This window comes from Coregonus lavaretus (genome assembly GCF_964263955.1).
Source record: "Coregonus lavaretus genome assembly, chromosome: 19".
In the NCBI taxonomy this organism is placed as follows: domain Eukaryota; kingdom Metazoa; phylum Chordata; class Actinopteri; order Salmoniformes; family Salmonidae; genus Coregonus; species Coregonus lavaretus.
Genome location: NC_140006.1, coordinates 21,107,902 through 21,128,179, shown reverse-complemented (window position 1 = coordinate 21,128,179; position 20,278 = coordinate 21,107,902). Strand labels below are relative to the sequence as shown.

At 43.5% G+C, this 20,278-nt stretch overlaps 1 protein-coding gene across 1 annotated transcript in view; it reads right to left on the bottom strand.

Annotated features, from left to right (window-relative positions):
- Positions 1-6,279: 6,279 nt before the first annotated feature.
- Positions 6,280-20,278, bottom strand: part of LOC311146468 (adenylate cyclase type 1-like) — a gene marked incomplete at its 5' end in the record, with an annotated part of 33,414 nt that continues 19,415 nt past the window's right edge. The window contains 12 exons of the mRNA XM_084182975.1: positions 6,280-7,894; positions 10,154-10,387; positions 10,529-10,633; positions 10,724-10,870; positions 11,848-11,964; positions 12,865-12,994; positions 14,925-15,190; positions 15,358-15,447; positions 15,943-16,027; positions 16,475-16,572; positions 16,739-16,933; positions 18,721-18,876. Of these exons, the coding sequence (XP_084039101.1) occupies positions 7,487-7,894; positions 10,154-10,387; positions 10,529-10,633; positions 10,724-10,870; positions 11,848-11,964; positions 12,865-12,994; positions 14,925-15,190; positions 15,358-15,447; positions 15,943-16,027; positions 16,475-16,572; positions 16,739-16,933; positions 18,721-18,876 (2,031 nt within the window). The 3' untranslated portion in view covers positions 6,280-7,486. The remainder of the gene's footprint in view (positions 7,895-10,153; positions 10,388-10,528; positions 10,634-10,723; positions 10,871-11,847; positions 11,965-12,864; positions 12,995-14,924; positions 15,191-15,357; positions 15,448-15,942; positions 16,028-16,474; positions 16,573-16,738; positions 16,934-18,720; positions 18,877-20,278) is intronic.

Below are 20,278 nucleotides of genomic sequence, written 5' to 3'. Positions count from 1 at the left end.
ACAGATCCATATAAGCAGAGCTGTGAGTGACTGACACACAACTGGATTTATTACTGAGGTCGATATTATTATCAACTCCCAATACGGTTAGAGTAACCGCGAAAGGCTAGTTATCCTCCAATATAATAGGCTATTGTGGAATAAACCTGAAGAGGACATCTAATATGAATCTTTTAAAGATTGAGAGTAGTTGTTTTGATACATTAGCAATACCATGTAAATGCTCCTGACCACAATACTGTTATTTTTCAAAATTGTACTTTAGCACATGAAGGGAATTGCGTTGACTGTGTCCTCGACTTCTCATTAAAGAACACCACAACAGACTGGGTAAACCAGGGAGTATTGTTGAGCAAGCCAGGCCAGCTCTGTATTGACTTAACTGTTACACTGAGTGAGCCCCTGGAAAACCACACAACACTGGGAAAACATTGGAAAGCATTGGCCGCCGCTCAAAATTTGGGACATTTCTAGGTTTATCTGTGGACAGTGACGCAGACAGACTCAGTAAACGTGTCAGTGATTTTGGGCAGCTGAATCATTGCAGGGAAGTTGTTATTGTAAGAACCATGTTTGTTCAAATGTTAAGCAATGGAGCTGGAAAACCCCAATTGAACATATACATTGAGTATACAAAACATTAAAAACATCTGCTCTTTCCATGACATAGACTGACCAGGTGAATCCAGGTGAAAGCTATGATCCCTTATTGATGCCTCAGGAGGCTGAAGAAATGTGGCCTGTCACCTAAAACCCTCACAAACTTTTACAGATGCACAATTGAGAGCATCCTGTCGGGCTGTATCACCGCCTGGTACGGCAACTGCACCGCCCACAACCGCAGGGCTCTCCAGAGGGTGGTGCGGTCTGCACAACGCATCACCGGGGGCAAACTACCTGCCCTCCAGGACACATACAGCACCCGATGTCACAGGAAGGCCAAAATGATAATCAAGGACAACTACCACCCGAGCCACTGTCTGTTCACACCGCTTTCATCCAGAAGGTGAGGACAGTACAGGTGCATCAAAGCTGGGACCGAGAGACTAAAAAAGAGCTTCTATCTCAAGGCCATCAGACTGTTAAACAGCCATCACTAGCACAGAGAGGCTGCTGCCTACATAGAGACTTGAAAATCACCGGCCACTTTAATAAATGGAACACTAGTCACTTTAATAATGCCACTTTAATAATGTTTACATATCTTGCATTACTCATCTCATATGTATATACTGTATTCTATACTATCATAATAATGTTTACATATCTTGCAAAAGTATTCATTCCCCTTGGCATTTTTCCTATTTTGTTGCATTACAACCTGTAATTTAAATTGATTTTTATTTGGATTTCATGTAATGGACATACACAAAATAGTCAAAATTGGTGAAGTAACTTGTAACTTGCATATGTATTCACCCCCTTTGCTATGAAGCCCCTAAATAAGATCTAGTGCAACCAATTACCTTCAGAAGTCACATAATTAGTTAAATAAAGTCCACCTGTGTGCAATCTAAGTGTCACATGATCTCAGTATATATACACCTGTTCTGAAAGGCCCCAGAGTCTGCAACACCACTAAGCAAGGGGCACCACCAAGCAAGCGGCACCATGAAGACCAAGGAGCTCTCCAAACAGGTCAGGGACAAAGTTGTGGAGAAGTACAGATCAGGGTTGGGTTATAAAAAAATATCAGAAACTTTGAACATCCCACGGAGCACCATTAAATCCATTATAAAGAAATTGAAAGAATATGGCACCACAACAAACCTGCCAAGAGAGGGCTGCCCACCAAAACTCATGGACCAGGCAAGGAGGGCATTAATCAGAGAGGCAACAAAGAGACCTAAGATAACCCTGAAGGAGCTGCAAAGCTCCACAGCGGAGATTGGAGTATCTGTCCATAGGACCACTTTAAGCCATATACTCCACAGAGGTGGGCTTTACGGAAGAGCAGCCAGAAAAAAGCCATTGCTTAAAGAAAAAAATAAGCAAACACGTTTGGTGTTCGCCAAAAGGCATGTGGGAGCTTTTTGTCCATCAAGGAAAACGCTATGTCTGGCGCAAACCCAACACCTCTCATCACCCCGAGAACACCATCCCCACAGTGAAGCATGGTGGTAGCGGCATCATGCTGTGGGGATGTTTTTCATCGGCAGGGACTGGGAAACTGGTCAGAATTGAAGGAATGATGGATGGCGCTAAATACAGGGACATTTGATTTGTTAAATCCACTTTAATCAGTGCAGATGAAGGGGAGGAGACAGGTTAAATAAGGATTTTTAAGCCTTCAGACAATTGAGACACAGATTGTGTGTGTGCGCCATTCAGAGGGTGAATGGGCATGACAAAAGATTTAAGTGCCTTTGAACGGGTTATGGTAGTAGGTTAGATGCACTGGTTTGTGTCAAGAACTGCAACGCTGCTGGGTTTTTCACGCTCAATAGTTTCCCGTGTGTATCAAGAATGGTCCACCACCGAAAGGACATTCAGCCAACTTGACACAACTGTGGGAAGCATTGGACTCAACGGGGGCCAGTATCCCTGTGAAACGCTTTCAACACATTGTAGAGTCGATGCCCTGACGAATTGAGGCTGTTCTGAGGGCAAAAGGGGGGGTGCAACTCAATATTAGGAAGTTGATTTGAGGATTCCATTTTCTGAGAGTAAAAGAACATACTTATCAAGGACTAACCTCATCAAGGACATGAATCGGTATCCCAGTACGCCAGCATTCCAGAATCTTGACCTAATTCCTAATTTACATCTCACACACACACATTACATTAATAAACTTAATATTGGAGTCTTCAGATCATGTATTTTGTACATCAATAATGAGTTTATTACAAAATCTGAGAACCCAACTTTACACTGTACAAGATAAGTTGTTTATAGCTGTAATAATATATTTACAAAAGTACCATTGTCTGCGTATCAAAGTGATTATCTAAAAAGGCATGTTTCAATCACTGTAAGCTTTTATAGAAGTAAGGCAAAATACTTGAAACTGGATGTACATTTTTGCAGATCAAGTGAAAGTTGTCATCTACTGTATCTACAGTGCCTTGCAAAAGTATTCATCCCCCTTGGCGTTTTTCCTATTTTGTTGCTTTACAACCTGTAATTTAAATGGATTTTTATTTGGATTTCATGTAATGGACATACACAAAATAGTCAAAATTGCTGAAGTGAAATGAAAAACCAACTTGTTTAAAGAAATCCTAAAAAATAAATAACGAAAAGTGGTGTGTGCATATGTATTCACCCCCTTTGCTATGAAGCCCCTAAATAAGATCTGGTGCAACCAATTACCTCCAGAAGTCACATAATTAGCTAAATAAAGTCCACCTGTGTGCAATCTAAGTGTCACATGATCTGTCACATGATCTCAGTATATATACAACTGTTCTGAAAGGCCCCAGAGTCTGCAACACAACTAAGCAAGGGGCATCACCAAGCAAGCGGCACCATGAAGACCAAGGAGCTCTCCAAACAGGTCAGGGACAAAGTTGTGGAGAAGTACAGATCAGGGTTGGGTTATAAAAAAATATCAGAAACTTTGAACATCCCATGGAGCACCATTAAATCCATTATTAAAAAATTGAAAGAATATGGCACCACAACAAACCTGCCAAGAGAGGGCTGCCCACCAAAACTCACGGACCAGGCAAGGAGGGCATTAATCAGGGAGGCAACAAAGAGACCAAAGATAACCCTGAAGGAGCTGCAAAACTCCACAGCGGAGATTGGAGTATCTGTCCATAGGACCACTTTAAGCTGTACACTCCACAGAGCTGGGCTTTATGAAAGAGTGGCCAGAAAAAAGCCAGTGCTTAAAGAAAAAAATAAGCAAACACGTTTGGTGTTCGCCAAAAGGCATGTGGGAGCTTTTTGGCCATCAAGGAAAACGCTATGTCTGGCGTAAACCCAACACCTCTCATCACCCCGAGAACACCATCCCCACAGTGAAGCATGGTGGTGGCAGCATCATGCTGTGGGGATGTTTTTCATCTGCAGGGACTGGGAAACTGGTCAGAATTGAAGGAATGATGGATGGCGCTAAATACAGGGAAATTCTTGAGGGAAACCTGTTTCAGTCTTCCAGAGATTTGAGACTGGGACGGATGTTCACCTTCCAGCAGGACAATGACCCTAAGCATACTGCTAACGCAACACTCGAGTGGTTTAAGGGGAAACATTTAAATGTATTGGAATGGCCTAGTCAAAGCCCAGACCTCAATCCAATTGAGAATCTGTGGTATGACTTAAATAATAATAATAATATGCCATTTAGCAGACGCTTTTATCCAAAGCGACTTACAGTCATGTGTGCATACATTTTTACGTATGGGTGGTCCCGGGGATCAAACCCACTACCCTGGCGTTACAAGCGCCATGCTCTACTAATTGAGCTACAGAGGGCCACGATTGCTGTACACCAGTGGGACCCATCCAACTTGAAGGAGCTGGAGCAGTTTTGCCTTGAAGAATGGGAAAAAATCCCAGTGGCTAGATGTGCCAAGCTTATAGAGACATACCCCCAAGAGACTTGCAGCTGTAATTGCTGCAAAAGGTGGCTCTACAAATATTTGACTTTGGGGGGAGTGAATAGTTATGCACGCTCAAGTTTTCTGTTTTTTTGTCTTATTTCTTGTTTTAAATTCCAGGTTGTAAGGCAATAAAATAGGAAAAGTACCAAGGGGGTGAATACTTTCGCAAGCCACTGTATCTAATGGTCAGGCTTAGTTTACAATATGGGAGCTGGAAACTGTGATTCTGCAGCTCCTATTGAGTTTAAAGTCTGTACTTATTTGCAGAATACTGATTTTGTGTGTGTGTGATGCTCACAGGGGTGCATGTGTGTGTGTGTGTGTGTGTGTGTGTTTGTGTACGTGCATGTGTGAAGGTGCGAGCTTTTATATGTCAGTAGATGTGTGTGAGTAAGACATACAGAACGTTTGTAATCTTACCGTTAACACTAACGCGACCGCACCAGGTTTGGCATTCACTAGAGTTCTATAGCACACATCAGTCAGACTCAGGGATAAGGACATTCTTATCACTCTGTGGGTCAAAGCCAATGTACTTTACCCAATGCCTCTCATACTGACCTCACTGTCAAAGCGTTGGCCACAGCCTACTGCGTGTGTAGCCAACAAAGGAAACACACTCCCACATGTAATCCTTATCAGAGCAGAGCAATGGACGAATAACAAGCCTTGATCATTACACAAGCTCAACAAGGTCACAGATGAAAACAAAGTGTGTTTATTTCTCCTGGTTGCCTATATTAGAAATAATACTATGTGACTTACCCTCATCCGATACATGTTTGTCTGTTTGGATCCATGAGACTTGAAAGATGTCATATGCAGTAAACCATATATCCTGCCTGTTGAGTGTTTCTGAAAAGCATTTGCCTGAATGACTTTTTCCATTCTTGCTCTAGAAATCTAGAGACCTACAGTTGAAGTCGGAAGTTTACATACACCTTAGCCAAATACATTTAAACTCAGTTTTTCACAATTCCTGACATTTAATCCTAGTAAAAATTCCCTGTTTTAGGTCAGTTAGGATCACCACTTTATTTTAAGAATGTGAAATGTCAGAATAATAGTAGAGAGAATTATTTATTTCAGCTTTTATTTCTTTCATCACATACCCAGTGGGTCAGAAGTTTACATACACTCAATTAGTATTTAGTAGCATTGCCTTTAAATTGTTTAACTTGGGTCAAACGTTTCGGGTAGCCTTCCACAAGCTTCCCACAATAAGTTGGGGGAATTTTGGCCCATTCCTCCTGACAGAGCTGGTGTAACTGAGTCAGGTTTGTAGGCCTCCTTGCTTGCACACGCTTTTTCAGTTCTGCCCACACATTTTCTATAGGATTGAGGTCAGGGCTCTGTGATGGCCAATCCAATACCTTGACTTTGTTGTCCTTAAGCCATTTTGCCACAACTTGGGGTCATTGTCCATTTGGAAGACCCATTTGCGACCAAGCTTTAACTGCCTGACTGATGTCTTGAGATGTTGCTTCAATATATCCACATATTTTTCCTTCCTCATGATGCCATCTATTTTGTGAAGTGCACCAGTCCCTCCTGCAGCAAAGCACCCCCACAGCATGATGCTGCCACCCCCGTGCTTCAGGGTTGGGATGGTGTTCTTTGGCTTGCAAGCCAACACCCTTTTTCCTCCAAACATAATGATGGTCATTATGGCCAAACAGTTCTATTTTTGTTTCATCAGACCAGAGGACATTTCTCCAAAAAGTACGATCTTTGTCCCCATGTGCAGTTGCAAACCGTAGTCTAGCTTTTTTATGGCGGTTTTGGAGCAGTGGCTTCTTCCTTGCTGAGCGGCCTTTCAGGTTATGTCGATATAAACTCGTTTATAATCTGTCTGTAAACAATTGTTGGAGAAATTACTTGTGTCATGCACAAAGTAGATGTCCTAACCGACTTGCCAAAACTATAGTTTGTTAACAAGAAATTTGTGGAGTGGTTGAAAAACGAGTTTGAATGACTCCAACCTAAGTGTACGTAAACTTCCGACTTCAACTGTAGATGGCATTTGTGCTCCTGTTGTGAAGGACGATGTACTAAACCACAGGATCTTAGAGGAGCTCATTGCTTTGGTTTGCACACAACGGGGAACCAGACCAGTCAATCTATCCTAGCAGTACGAGCAGCACTATCAGTTCATATGAAGACCTTTCAAAAGCCTTTTGAGATTGAGAACTCTTTGAATGTATAAAAACATATTTGTGCTAATTCGTTTAAGATTTAAGAACACCCACATGCATACACACATAAATATTTGTGTAGAAATACACACTTGCATGCATACCAAACGCACAGTACACAGACTGTATTTACACTGTGAAGGATGGAATGTATCCTTGGCATAATCAGAGAAGACATAGAAAAGCAGTAATAACATGATCAGTCCTCTTATAAATTTTTATGTGGATAATACTGGGTTGTGTGTGCATGACACCTTGTTGGGACTGTACACACACAGAGGGACGACACACTGTTACGTGGCTGTCACCCTCACTCATACTCCTGGTAATTAAGTCATCAGGAGCGTGGTGTTCCAATCCTGGAAGCTGGAATTCTTAAGTTGATTGTATGTGGTTCCAAACAGTAGCAAGTCACAACTACTGTCATAACAACTTACACAAACCCAATGAGGTCTGCAGGTTGATTGCAATTGGGATTTTATACAAATGCCACCACCCTTGGTGTGATTGTCCAATCTGATATCTATTCTGACCATCCTCAGAGCCAGGTAACTCCTGGAGGAGCATCCCTCCATTGTGCAGTGGACTGTCCCAGTATCCCAGTATCCCAGTTACCCACAGGAGACCCTGGTTCAGTCTGTAGTGGGACCCTCAGTGGATCTAGTCCTGATGGATGTTATAGCCCAGGATGCTGGAGCTCAAGTTTACAATAGTGCAGCTCTTCTTCTCTCCACCTACCTACACTGCCACTCCTCCCACATCTACCTCTGTCTCCTCTTCTTCATTCTCCTCTCCCAGAGTGGGCACGCAGCGCGAGGGCAAGCATGGTGCAGGGTGGACGTTGACACTGGGGCTAGAGCTGCTGTTACCCATGCCACCGAGGCTGACCATGCTGGCACGGACAGTGAAGCTGGCGACAGAGTTGACGCTGCCCAGTTTGGTGGGAATGCTGGCCTTACCGCAGGAGTGGGCGCGGCGGTTCAGGCTGGCAGAGCGCACCACGGAGGACGTGGGGGCGCAGCCGGTGCTGTGGACCTTGCCCTCCAGGAAGTAGGTGAGCATCTCACCCTTACCCTTCACGCTGACCTTGCCCCGGCACACCAGGTCATAGTTATCCCCCAGGATCCGGTACACATCCTCTGTTACCTTGGGGAGGGAGGGAGGGAAGGAGGAAGGAAGAGAAAGAGAGAGAGAGAGAGAGGTTAAACCACTGTCATACAACAAGATTTACAGTGGCTTGCGAAAGTATTCACCCCCCTTGGCACTTTTCCTATTTTGTTGCCTTACAACCTGGAATTAAAATTGATTTTTGGGGGGTTTGTATCATTTGATTTACACAACATGCCTACCACTTTGAAGATCCAAAATATTTTTCCTTGTGAAACAAACAAGAAATAAGACATAAAAACAGAAAACTTGAGCGGGCATAACTATTCACTCCCCCAAAGTCAAAACTTTGTAGAGCCACCTTTTGCAGCAATTACAGCTACAAGTCTCTTGGGGTATATCTCTATAAGCTTGGCACATCTAGCCACTGGGATTTTTGCCCATTCTTCAAGGCAAAACTGCTCCAGCTCTTTCAAGTTGGATGGGTTCCACTGGTGTACAGCAATCTTTAAGTCATCACATAGATTCTCAATTGGATTGAGGTCTGGGCTTTGACTAGGCCATTCCAAGACATTTAAATGTTTCCCACTGTCCTGCTGGAAGGTGAACCTCCGTCCCAGTCTCAAATCTCTGTTTTCCTTGATGGCCAAAAAGCTCAATTCTACTCTCATCTGACCAGAGTACCTTCTTCCATATGTTTGGGGAGTCTCCCACATGCCTTTTGGCGAACACCAAACGTGTTTGCTTATTTTTTTCTTTAAGCAATGGCTTTTTTCTGGCTGCTCTTCCGTAAAGCCCAGCTCTGTGGAGTGTACAGCTTAAAGTGGTCCTATGGACAGATACTCCAATCTCCGCTGTGGAGCTTTGCAGCACCTTCAGGGTTATCTTAGGTCTCTTTGTTGCCTCTCTGATTAATGCCCTCCTTGCCTGGTCCGTGAGTTTTGGTGGGCGGCCCTCTCTTGGCAGGTTTGTTGTGGTGCCATATTCTTTCAATTTTTTTATAATGGATTTAATGGTGCTCCGTGGGATGTTCAAAGTTTCTGATATTTTTTTATAACCCAACCCTGATCTGTACTTCTCCACAACTTTGTCCCTGACCTGTTTGGAGAGCTCCTTGGTCTTCATGGTGCAGCTTGCTTGGTGGTGCCCCTTGCTTAGTTGTGTTGCAGACTCTGGGGCCTTTCAGAACAGGTGTATATATACTGAGATCATATGACAGATCATGTGACACTTAGATTGCACACAGGTGGACTTTATTTAGCTAATTATGTGCCTTCTGAAGGTAATTGGTTGCACCAGATCTTATTTAGGGGCTTCATAGCAAAGGGGGTGAATACATATGCACACACCACTTTTCTGTTATTTATTTTTTAGAATTTTTTGAAACAAGTTATTTTTTTCATTTCACTTCACCAATTTGGACTATTTTGTGTATGTCCATTACATGAAATCCAAATAAAAATCAATTTAAATTACAGGTTGTAATGCAACAAAATAGGAAAAACGCCAAGGGGGATGAATACTTTTGCAAGGCACTGTACTCTGAGCCAATCAACAGGCCTCAATCGTAACTCATAATGTAGTACAGTACACAGACACATGCACAGATCGGGCTCAACCAGTGCCCGAGCACTTGCCCTTTTGCCCTCCTATGAAAAAGTGCCCTAGCAGCTCGGTGTTAAAAAAAAAAAGTAGTCTTTTAATTTTTGTTTTAATTTTAAATGTAACAAATTGCACATCAAACTATCTGATTTGATAATCTCTTAAATCTCAGAAAATACCCTCTCCCCCGCCGTCCCGCCCAAAGAGTGCACTGCTCTGACTTGCATGCGTGGCCACTGGCTGCGGGCACTAGGCGGGGAGACATGAATAGGCCAATTTGTAGGAGGCTACTTTTGAGTTGGGTCTGTCATTGGTGTCTCTCACTGTTATGGTCAAAGAATGGGGCAATCTGACTGCTTGTTAGTAAGAGGCAAATGTCAGCAGCAGAACAAACTCAAATCAAGTAAAAACTAGTTTGTTTCCGACAGCATAGCTAATTAGCTAGCATATATAGCCTACATCATAATTCGCTCTGATCAGCTGATAGCCACTCTTTTCGCCATGTCAATCATCTCATGTTCTTTCTTGGCCTAGGAGTCACTGGCACTAGCTTGCCTACAATGTGTGATGAGTGAGTGTGTTGTTGCAGGAAATATATAGGCCTATAAATGTTGACATTTTGCCTACAAAGGCAGTTGGTATGTTTTGAATTTAGAGTTATGAATTATGAAACTCTGTGCACGGCCCTAACAGTACCTGTATCTTGCCAGGGACTCCGGTGCTGTCCATGCGGCTGGCCACATTCACTGTGTTCCCCCAGATATCATACTGAGGCCTCCTGGCCCCGATCACCCCCGCCACAACTGGACCCACATTGATACCCACTCTCAAGACAAAGTCGTTGTATGACTGGTAGTTGATTTCATCCAGCACATCGAACATCTCAATAGCATAGTCTGCCACTGTGCTCAGGTGATCATAGACCGATTTTTTGTCCTATGATGGGATTAAGGAAGTAAACAAAGATTACATTTAATTATCAGTCATTCATTGTCCTCGTTATATTCATAATTTATTTAATTTAACGAACACAGGCAAGACCGCACCGCACACACTCACACAAACACACACACTTGCCTTTGTTCCGATGGTGGGGACTAGACCCACAGCTGCCATATACGTGCTGCCAATGGTTTTGATCTTCTCTATGTCCTTATAGCATTCTTTATCCATGAGCTGAGGAAAAATTTGATTCACATCTATACAGTGGAGAAGCCAACAAATAATGTTCATTTCCCAGTAAACTGTAGCAGCCAACATCCTCACCTCGTCAAAATCAGCAATGATTTCATTGAGTAGTCTCAGACACTCCACTCCCATGTTGTTCCCATCCAGCTCAATGTAGAAGTCATTGAAGTTGGGAATGGAAGCAAACAGCACTCCGACTTGGGCATAGGACTGATAATACAGATCCTATAGGAAAACACATAGCCAACCTTAGTCACTAGGCCAAATAGGTGTACTGTATATTGAACAAAAATATAAATGCAACATGTAAAGTGTTGGTTTCATGAGCTGAAATAAAAGATCCCAGAAATGTTCCATACGCACAGAAAGCTTATTTCTCTCAAATTTTGTGCACAGATTTGTTTACATCCCTGTTAGTGAGCACCTGACAGGTGTGGTATATCAAGAATCCCCTTTTGCTGGGGACAATAAAAGGCCACTCTAAAATGTGTAATTTTGTCACACAACACAATGCCACAGATGTCTGAAGTTTTGAGGGAGCGTGCAATTGGCATGCTGACTGCAGGAATGTCCACCAGAGCTGTTGTCAGAGAATTGAATGTTAATTTCTATACCATAAGCCTATACAATGTTGTTTTAGAGAATTTGGCAGTACGTCCAACCGGCCTCACGACCGCAGACCATTTGTAACCATGCCAGCCCAGGACCTCCACTTTCGGCTTCTTCACCTGCGGGATTGTCTGAGACCAGCCACCCGGACAGCTGATGAAACTGAGTAGTATTTATGTCTGTAATAAAGCCCTTTCGTGGGGAAAAACTAATTCTGATTGGCTGGGCCTGGCTTCCCAGTGGGTGGACCTGGTTCCCAAGTGGGCTGCGCCCCTGACCAGTCATGTGAAATCCATAGATTTGAGCCTAATGAATTTATTTAAATTGACTGATTTCCTTATATGAACTATATCTCAGTAAAATCGTTGAAATTGTTGCATGTTGCGTTTATATTTTTTTGTTTTGTGTATAATGTGTTTTTTTATCATGTGATCAATACAAGGTACTATTAATCACACTATTGATCCTTTGAAGGAAAGGTAATATCCTTCATGAAACAATACTGTTTGTGTCTGTCTGTCTGTCTGCCTGCCTGCCTGCCTGCCTGCCTGCGTCTGTCTGTCTATCTGTCCGTCCGTCTATGTAGGACTCACCATGTTTCTGGGGTTGGACAGGAGGAAGTGTTGAGCCACATGAGCAGGAAGCAGGTTGAAGAGAATCCTCCTGTTGTCCAGCTTGACCTTCTCCATGCCATCCCTCTCCTCCTCTGCCTGACAACACACACACACACACACACACACACACACACACACACACACACACACGAACACAAACACACACACAACAATTTGAATAAAACCGGAACCTTATATTCACCCCACAGTACAACTCAAGCCTGCAGTTCAAAGCTCATACCACAAGGTGCCAGTATAAACTCTAAATGTACACCTGAACTGAGGCACCGTGTTAGCCTGACATTGTGGACAAGGAGCACTGGGAAGAATCAATAGTTAAAGGTCCAAACCTAAAGCCAAACCCTACTAGAGACTATAACTGTCCTACCAGCCAAGCGGCTCTATTGTACGCAACCATGTCAATATCAGTGACTTGTCCTGACCTATCCTTACCAACCATGCCAATATCACCCTCTTGTCCTACCCAGTGTTGCAAAATTCCGGGAACATTCAATAAATTCCCTGGTTTTCCAGAATTCCTGGTTGGAGGATTCCGGATTTCCGTGATCCTCCAACTGGGATTTGGAGAAAACCAGGGATTTTATTGAAAGTTCCCGGAATTTTGCAACCCTTGTCCTATCATAACCAACCATGTCAATATCAGCCCCTTGTCCCATCGTAACCAACCATGTCAATATCAACCCTGTGTCCTATCGTAACCAACCATGCCAATATCAGCCTTGTCCTATCGTAACCAACCATGTCAATATCAGCCCCTTGTCCTATCGTAACCAACCATGCCAATATCAGCCACCACCATGCTAGCAACTGCCAGCAGCTTTAACAGCCAAAAGCCTCCAAATATGACTTGGCATGGTATGCTCACAACAGAAGGCTGGAGGATGAGTAAAGCATGGTTTTCATAAGCTAGCTAGATCTATGCATAGGACAACAGCTCATACAGTCACACACACACAAAGTCACACACACACACACCTGTGTGGCCCAAAGAAAGTCCAGTCGTAGTTTGAGGTCCAGCTGTCTGGAGTGGAGGGCCAGGGCACTGGTGAACAGTAGCAGGGACAGGATGGGCTCATAGCCCTGGATCTGGAGATTAGACCCCCCACTGTGGGACAAACCAACAGAGACGTCAGCAACAATCTTCAAAAGGAAGACCAACAGAGACCCCCCCCCCCGCCCCACCAACAGAGATGTTAGCAACATAAGTCATACACAGTAGGACTGTACCACATCATTAATTAACAGGGGAAGTGGGGAGATGTGGATAGACCCCCCACTGTGGGAACAGACTAACAGTGACGTCAGCAACATAATACAGTAGGACTGTACAACATCATTAAAAAAAGGGGGAGTGGGGGACCACATAAATACTGTGGGGAGTACAACTTCACAGGGGAGATATGGAGGGACCCCCCACTTTGTGAGAACCAACTTTGATGTCAGCAACATACATTAGAACTGGACCACTACACAAATAATTAAGGGGGTGGACTGTGGATGAAACCACAAGTGAGAACCAACAGTGATATCATTTGACATTTTAGTCATTTAGCAGACGCTCTTATCCAGAGCGACATACAATTAGTGAGTGCATACATTTTTCATACTGGCCCCCCGTGTGGCCACAAACCCACAATCACAGGAAAACACGGACAGGGTGACCTAAACCAGCAGTGATATAAACACCATTCACTCAGCACAGATATAGTATTTAGGGATAATAAGGCCCCTTCAGAGAACGACAAGTAGTTTTCCATCTCAATGATATCAGAGTTTTTCAACATTATACAGTAAGCCAGGGTTCCCCAACTGGCAGCCCCCCAAGTTTTCTGAGCCAAGAAATAATACCCAAACTTATTTTTATTGTTGGACATAAAAGACTGTAAAAACAGCAGCAAACCAGTTCCAGGTGATTTTAATTTTGGAAATCTGTTCCAAAGTATTCCCACACATTATAGAGAGATACTGTATAATATATTGTATAATATACAGCATCTCCCTATCCTCGCATAATAGAGAGATGCTGCGTGGGAATACTTTGAACAGATTTCCAAAATTAAACTCACTTGGAGCTGATTTGCTGGTGTATTTACAGTATTTTATGTCCACCAATAATGTGATCATATACAAATGTAAGCAAGGTTTGAAATTATTACGTTTTAGTCAAATATTATATATGTTTGGGCTTCTTGCAGTCAATTTGCAGCCTAAAAATGATTTTTAATTATGTTCCGGCCCCCTGACCATCTCCTCAAGAAAGAAATCGTCCCGTGGCTGAATCTAGTTGATGATTCCTGCAGTAAACCATCTGTTTGTAGCTATACAATGGGTCTGTGCTCTGAGCTGCACTAGGTCCTGGGTACTGAGTAGGAGTAGCTAACATGCTTGGCTGAATCAAGCAAAAGCATACATTGTAAGCTCAGCCTTTTGGTTTAGAGTTAATGAGCATGTACTGTGTGTCTCCTCCTCAAAGAGAGAGTTCCCATGAGAGTGCGCAAGTCGAGGACAAGCAAAGACTCCTCTCCTCCTACACATGTCCCCACAAAATGGAAATGTCCCTGTGACTGTTGTTTGTTTGTTCCCACTCCAAATCAAACCAAGAGGAAACCGTAGCTGACACTACTGTCATGTAAAATCCATCATGGCCTTAGATACGTGAGTGACAGGGGAGCATAGTGAATCTGAGGGGTATAGCTTTAGGACTGACAGTGAGAGGATGATGGGTGTATTTGTCCTTAGTTTTTTCCCCCTCACCCTCCTGTGTGTGTATCAGTGGAGGCTGCTGAGGAGAGGAAGGCTCATAATAATGGCTGGAATGGAGTGTATAGCTGGAATGGAGTGAATGGCACGGTATCAAACACGTGTTTGATACCATTCCATTTACTCCATCCCATTTACTCCATTCCGTCCTCCCCTCAGCAGCCTCCACTGGTGTGTGTGCTTGTTTATATACATAATGTTTGTGTGTCCTCTCCCTCACCCGGCGGTGTATGCGCGCCTGTGTGTATATATGTATGTTCTGTCCTCTCTCTTACCCGGCGGTGCGTCTGAATCCACTGAGCTCCAGCACAGTGACATACAGCACCCCCAGCAGTAGCAACAGGGCCATCTTTGGCATCCAGGAGACGCGCAGGAAGAGCGCCAGTGTCAGCGTGCCAACAATGCACGACAGGAAGGCGTAGCGGACACCGTCGCACGGCAGCTCTATCATGGTGCGGTTGGCATCGTCGCTCGCGTCAATGATGACAATGGAACTGTTAGAGTGGTGGGCACTGCCCCACAGCCACGGCATGCAGCCCACCTGGGAGAGAAGGAGAGGAGAGGATGGTAAAAACCCTCAAGCAGTAATTTGAAGGTTGGTTCTTTGCATATTTGATTCACATGACATTTACGTTTATGATTTCAAGTGTATTGCAATGAATATCATGAATATTGATATTTTAGTGCCATGTTGTTAACCTTACTTACCACACAGGCCTGGGCTACAGCATAGATTAAGAGCACTATGAGAACACACAGAACAGTACGGATCTGAATGGTGAGGCACCCTGGAAAACACTGAGAAACAGATTAAGGATGAAAGTGGAGGGAGAGTAGAAAAGCTTACCACACAGAATTTGAATTTGAAAAGACTCATAACTTAATTTATGTAATATTAGCTGAGGGGTTTGGGGAAGTTGGAAAAAGTCAATCTGTCAACCTCAACAAAAGCTGAAATTAATAGAGTTAGCATTGAGTTCGAAGGCAAACTGAGTGTACTGGGAAACTTTTTCTGAAGGCCATTGACATCAATTTACATATAGAATATTCTCATTATCAACTACTTATGAAAATATAATGTAATCTTTGCCGATGTCAGCAGAACATTTATATATTTGCAAAATTAACTAACTTATCACAAATTACTTATAGCTTGGGCCAAGAGTTTTTCGTGACCACTTGACCTACCCATGGAAAACTACTTACAGCTAATCAACCCTGCAGAAAAGTGAGTGAATGAATAAGTAAAATAATGTTAAATCAGTTGGACCAAGGCATCAAGTAGGCATTTACCTGTAATTTAGTGACATGCAGGTACATGATACAAACTACTAGGAAACAGATGCAGAAGACCAATAGGACCAGAACCACTGTTCCCCTGGTGACAGCAGCAGGAGAGAGGAGGAATTGGGGAAAGAGAGGAGGAGAAGAAGAGTTAGTGAGTTAGTGGACAGAGCCTGTGGAAGTCAACTCAAGGGGCAGCAGATCAAAAGGAAAAAAAAGAGAGAGATAGAGTGTATGTTGCTGTTATATATCATACAGCCAAATGAAAGAGAGAAAGAGAGCTAGAAAAATAGTGTGTTGCTGTCCGATATCATATACTAAAATGAGAGAGAGAGCGAGAGAGAGAGCGAGAGAGAGAAAGAGAGAGAGATAAAGAGAGAGCGAGAGATAAAGAGAGAGGGACAGAGAAAGAGAGAGCTACAACATGTGTTGTAGGATGATATCCTCTAATAATCTAGTACATACTGTGGTAGGATGATATCCTCTAATAATCTAGTACATACTGTGGTAGGATGATATCCTCTAATAATCTAGTACATACTGTGGTAGGATGAGAAGGTAGACAAGACCAAACAAGGCAGCTAGAATTAGAGAGAGGACCACGGCGCTGGTGAAGTACTCATCATGGAGCTGGTGGTACTGTCAGAGCAACCAGAGAGAGGGATGTCTCAGATAAAACGATTATTAAAGCATCTTATGGGTGTATTGTCTATCAAAACATCTGATTCAAAAGTAATTGTATTCCTTACGTTGCAATGTTTGCGTGTGAATGTCTGTGCATGTATGTTGTAGTATAGTTACTCACCCTCTGCTCGCGCTCAGAGCACTTATACATGAGTGTGAGAAAGTTGAGGTCAGCTGTGTCTGACTCTGTCTGCCTCGCCTCAATTAGACGACCAATGTAGCGGTTGACCCGCGTTCCCGGGCTGGCCTGGGTCACGTTAGCCGACAACGACGTCCGGTTCCGCAGCTTCTCTGGAGCCGTCCGCAGGGCCCTCCGCTGTGGCACAGCATTGTGGGAAACGGAATCCTGACTTAACTACGTTCAGAGGGTTTGATACCAGCTGTTCAAAACAATGGGGCATGGAGGAAATAGATTGCTGAGCCTCTACTGTCTATTGTTGGGTATCATTGTGGGGGAGAGAGATACTTAACTAGAAACACAAAAAGGTTGTTCTAATAGTACTCCAAACTTAAAATGTCTGCAAGGGCAATCAAACAAAGTCAATCATTGTGGTTGACTTGACTTCACATTAATTGATAAGTGACATCAACATAATAAATGCTCATCTTCACACAACAAACAAAACATCAATTATTTACTCTACAGTTAACATTGATTATCTGACCTAACTAAACCCCCTTTTTTTAATTGTCCCTTGGAAGCATCATTATTGTACAGTAGGCTATGTGGGGCAGCAGAGCAAAAGCAGTGATTTGACACCAGTGGGAATGAGGATGTGTCCCAAATGGCACCCTATTCCCTTCATAGTGCTCTACTTTTGACCAGTAGTGCACTATATAGGGAATAGGGTGCCATTTAGGATGTAGCCTGAGTGAGTCTTCCTGGATAAAGTAAGAAAGCCAGTGAGCTGTACAGACTGAGGCCAATCAGTGTCACAGCGTGAGAAACAGTGGGTAAGCGAGGAGCGGCTGGAGCGGCTGGAGAGAGTGGCTTCATAATGGGGACGGGGGGGCGACAGAGCGAATGAGGATGGCTGAGGAAGGTTAACAAACACACACCCCACTGACTTCATCCTCATCACCCTTCATCCTTTAACACCCCTCAGTTTCTCTCGGTTGTTTTGGAGGCGTGTGTGCATTGATTGTGCTAATTCGTGTTTCTATGGCTCTCACCCCGTTCCTCTCCCGTCTCCCTCTCGCTTTCCCTCTAGTCTCTCTCTTTAGTCTCTCCATCTCCCACTCTGCATATGACCCAATTGTTTGGAGATGTGCCACGGAGCATAGGACACTCATCACATCACACACCCACGCCTGCTCCGAGGGCACTCATCCTTTCACTCCTTCCTCGTCTCCCATCTCCCGCTCTCCCTCTCCTTCTCTCTCTGAGTCCATTTGTCATTTCCGACAGCCTGGAGAGAGTGTGTGTGTGTGGCCTGAATCTGAATATCTCATTCTGTGTCGAATATATTTCAACACTCCAATCCCCTCCCTTTTGAAAGATATGTTTACATGCTTTCATCCAGGGTTATCACGAAGCATCAGAGCTCTATGACATATTATAGAAATGTAATCACAGATATTCTTATGCCCTTTACAGAATGATTGTACTAAGTTTTATGCTTTTATCTGAAAGGTCAAGATTATTTTGGCTCTTATCCGCTGGATTATATCTCCTTTCCCACACACACCCACACAGACCTGAGTATCTGGATTTAAGTATCCTGAGCCAGAGTTGAACTGAAGCCAGACTTTAGGATTTCTTTACAGGGACAGCAGGTCAAGTAAACACACTGACAATCAGCCATATTACCAAAGGAATTGAAAGTAAACTGATGAAGGTCAACTAAGTCTGGGTGGTTGGGACACACACATTGCACATAGACACGTACACACACATGCATGCTCACACACGTACACATGTATGTACACATCTACACACATGTACTCGCATGTATACACAAACACACACTTTCTCTCTCCGTCTCTACATTCCCTTACACAACACACACACACACACAAGCATGCACAAAAACACACAAACTCACCCACACATATACAACACACACAAACATCCACACACATAAAGACACTCAAAGATCTTACCTTGTCACCGTCCTCACAGTTCATGGCATTTGAGAAGGGGATCTCAGCCTTAAACATCTTCCTACAGTGCATGAGCTGCACAAGCAAGTAGCAAACTGTCTTAAACTTCATCTTTTTGGCAGGCTTTATATCCGATAGAATCAATCCTGGGAATATCTGTCAACAAACAAGCAGTGAAGGCAAGGATTAGGATACACACTATGATGCATACTTACAGGAAATGTACTGTAGATACACTTTATACGTTCACGGATAACTATGTTTCCATGTCAGATTACAGTACACAAACACATGCACACAAACACTATCTCTCCCTGTGGCGCATCTTCTCTGTCTCTTCTCTTTGATGAACTAGAGCTGTCGGCTCATCTATCAAGAGGATTAACCAAGCATGTGTCTCAAATGGCACCCTTTTTCCTATTTAGTGCACTACTTCAAAAGGAATGCTCTAAATAGAGAGCCATTTGGGACATAACCTTAGTCAAGTGTCCCACATCTCAGAGGAGGAGAGTAGAAGAGGGTTGGGGGGCTGAACGGCCCCCTGCGACAATAGTGTGACACTACTGTGAAGGTTCATTTATGGATCTACATACAGTTGAAGTCAGAAGTTTCCATACACTTTAGCCAAATACATTTAAACTCAGTTTTTTACAATTCCTGACATTTAATGCTAGTAAAAATTCCCTATTTTAGGTCAGTTAGGATCACCACTTTATTTTAAGAATGTGAAATGTCAGAATAATAGGAGAGAGAATTATTTATTTCAGCTTTTATTTCTTTCATCACATACCCAGTGGGTCAGAAGTTTACATACACTCAATTAGTATTTGGTAGCATTGCCTTTAAATTGTTTAACTTGGGTCAAACGTTTCGGGTAGCTATCCACAAGCTTCCCACAATAAGTTGGGTGAATTTTGGACCATTCCTCCTGACAGAGCTGGTGTAACTGAGTCAGGTTTGTAGGCCTCCTTGCTCGCACACGCTTTTTCAGTTCTGCCCACAAATGTTCTATAGGATTGAGGTCAGGGCTTTGTGATGGCCACTCCAATACCTTGACTTTGTTGTCCTTGCCACAACTTTGGAAGTATGCTTGAGGTCATTGTCCATTTGGAAGACCCATTTCCGACCAAGCTTTAACTTCCTGTGGTCAGATGACGCAGATGCTAAGCTACAGGACTGTTTTGCTAGCACAGACTGGAACATGTTCCGGGATTCTTCAGATAGCATCAATAAGTGCATCGATGATGTCATCTCCACAGAGACCGTACGTACATACCCCAACCAGAAGCCATGGATTACAGGCAACATCCGCACTGAGCTAAAGGGTAGAGCTGCCGCTTTCAAGGAGCGGGACTCTAACCCGGAAGCTTATAAGAAATCCCGCTATGCCCTCCGACGAACCATCAAACAGGCAAAGAGTCAATACAGGACTAAGATTGAATCGTACTACACCGGCTCTGACGCTCTTCGGATGTGGCAGGGCTTGCAAACTATTACAGACTACAAAAGGAAGCACAGCCGCGAGTTGCCCAGTGACACAAGCCTACCAGACGAGCTA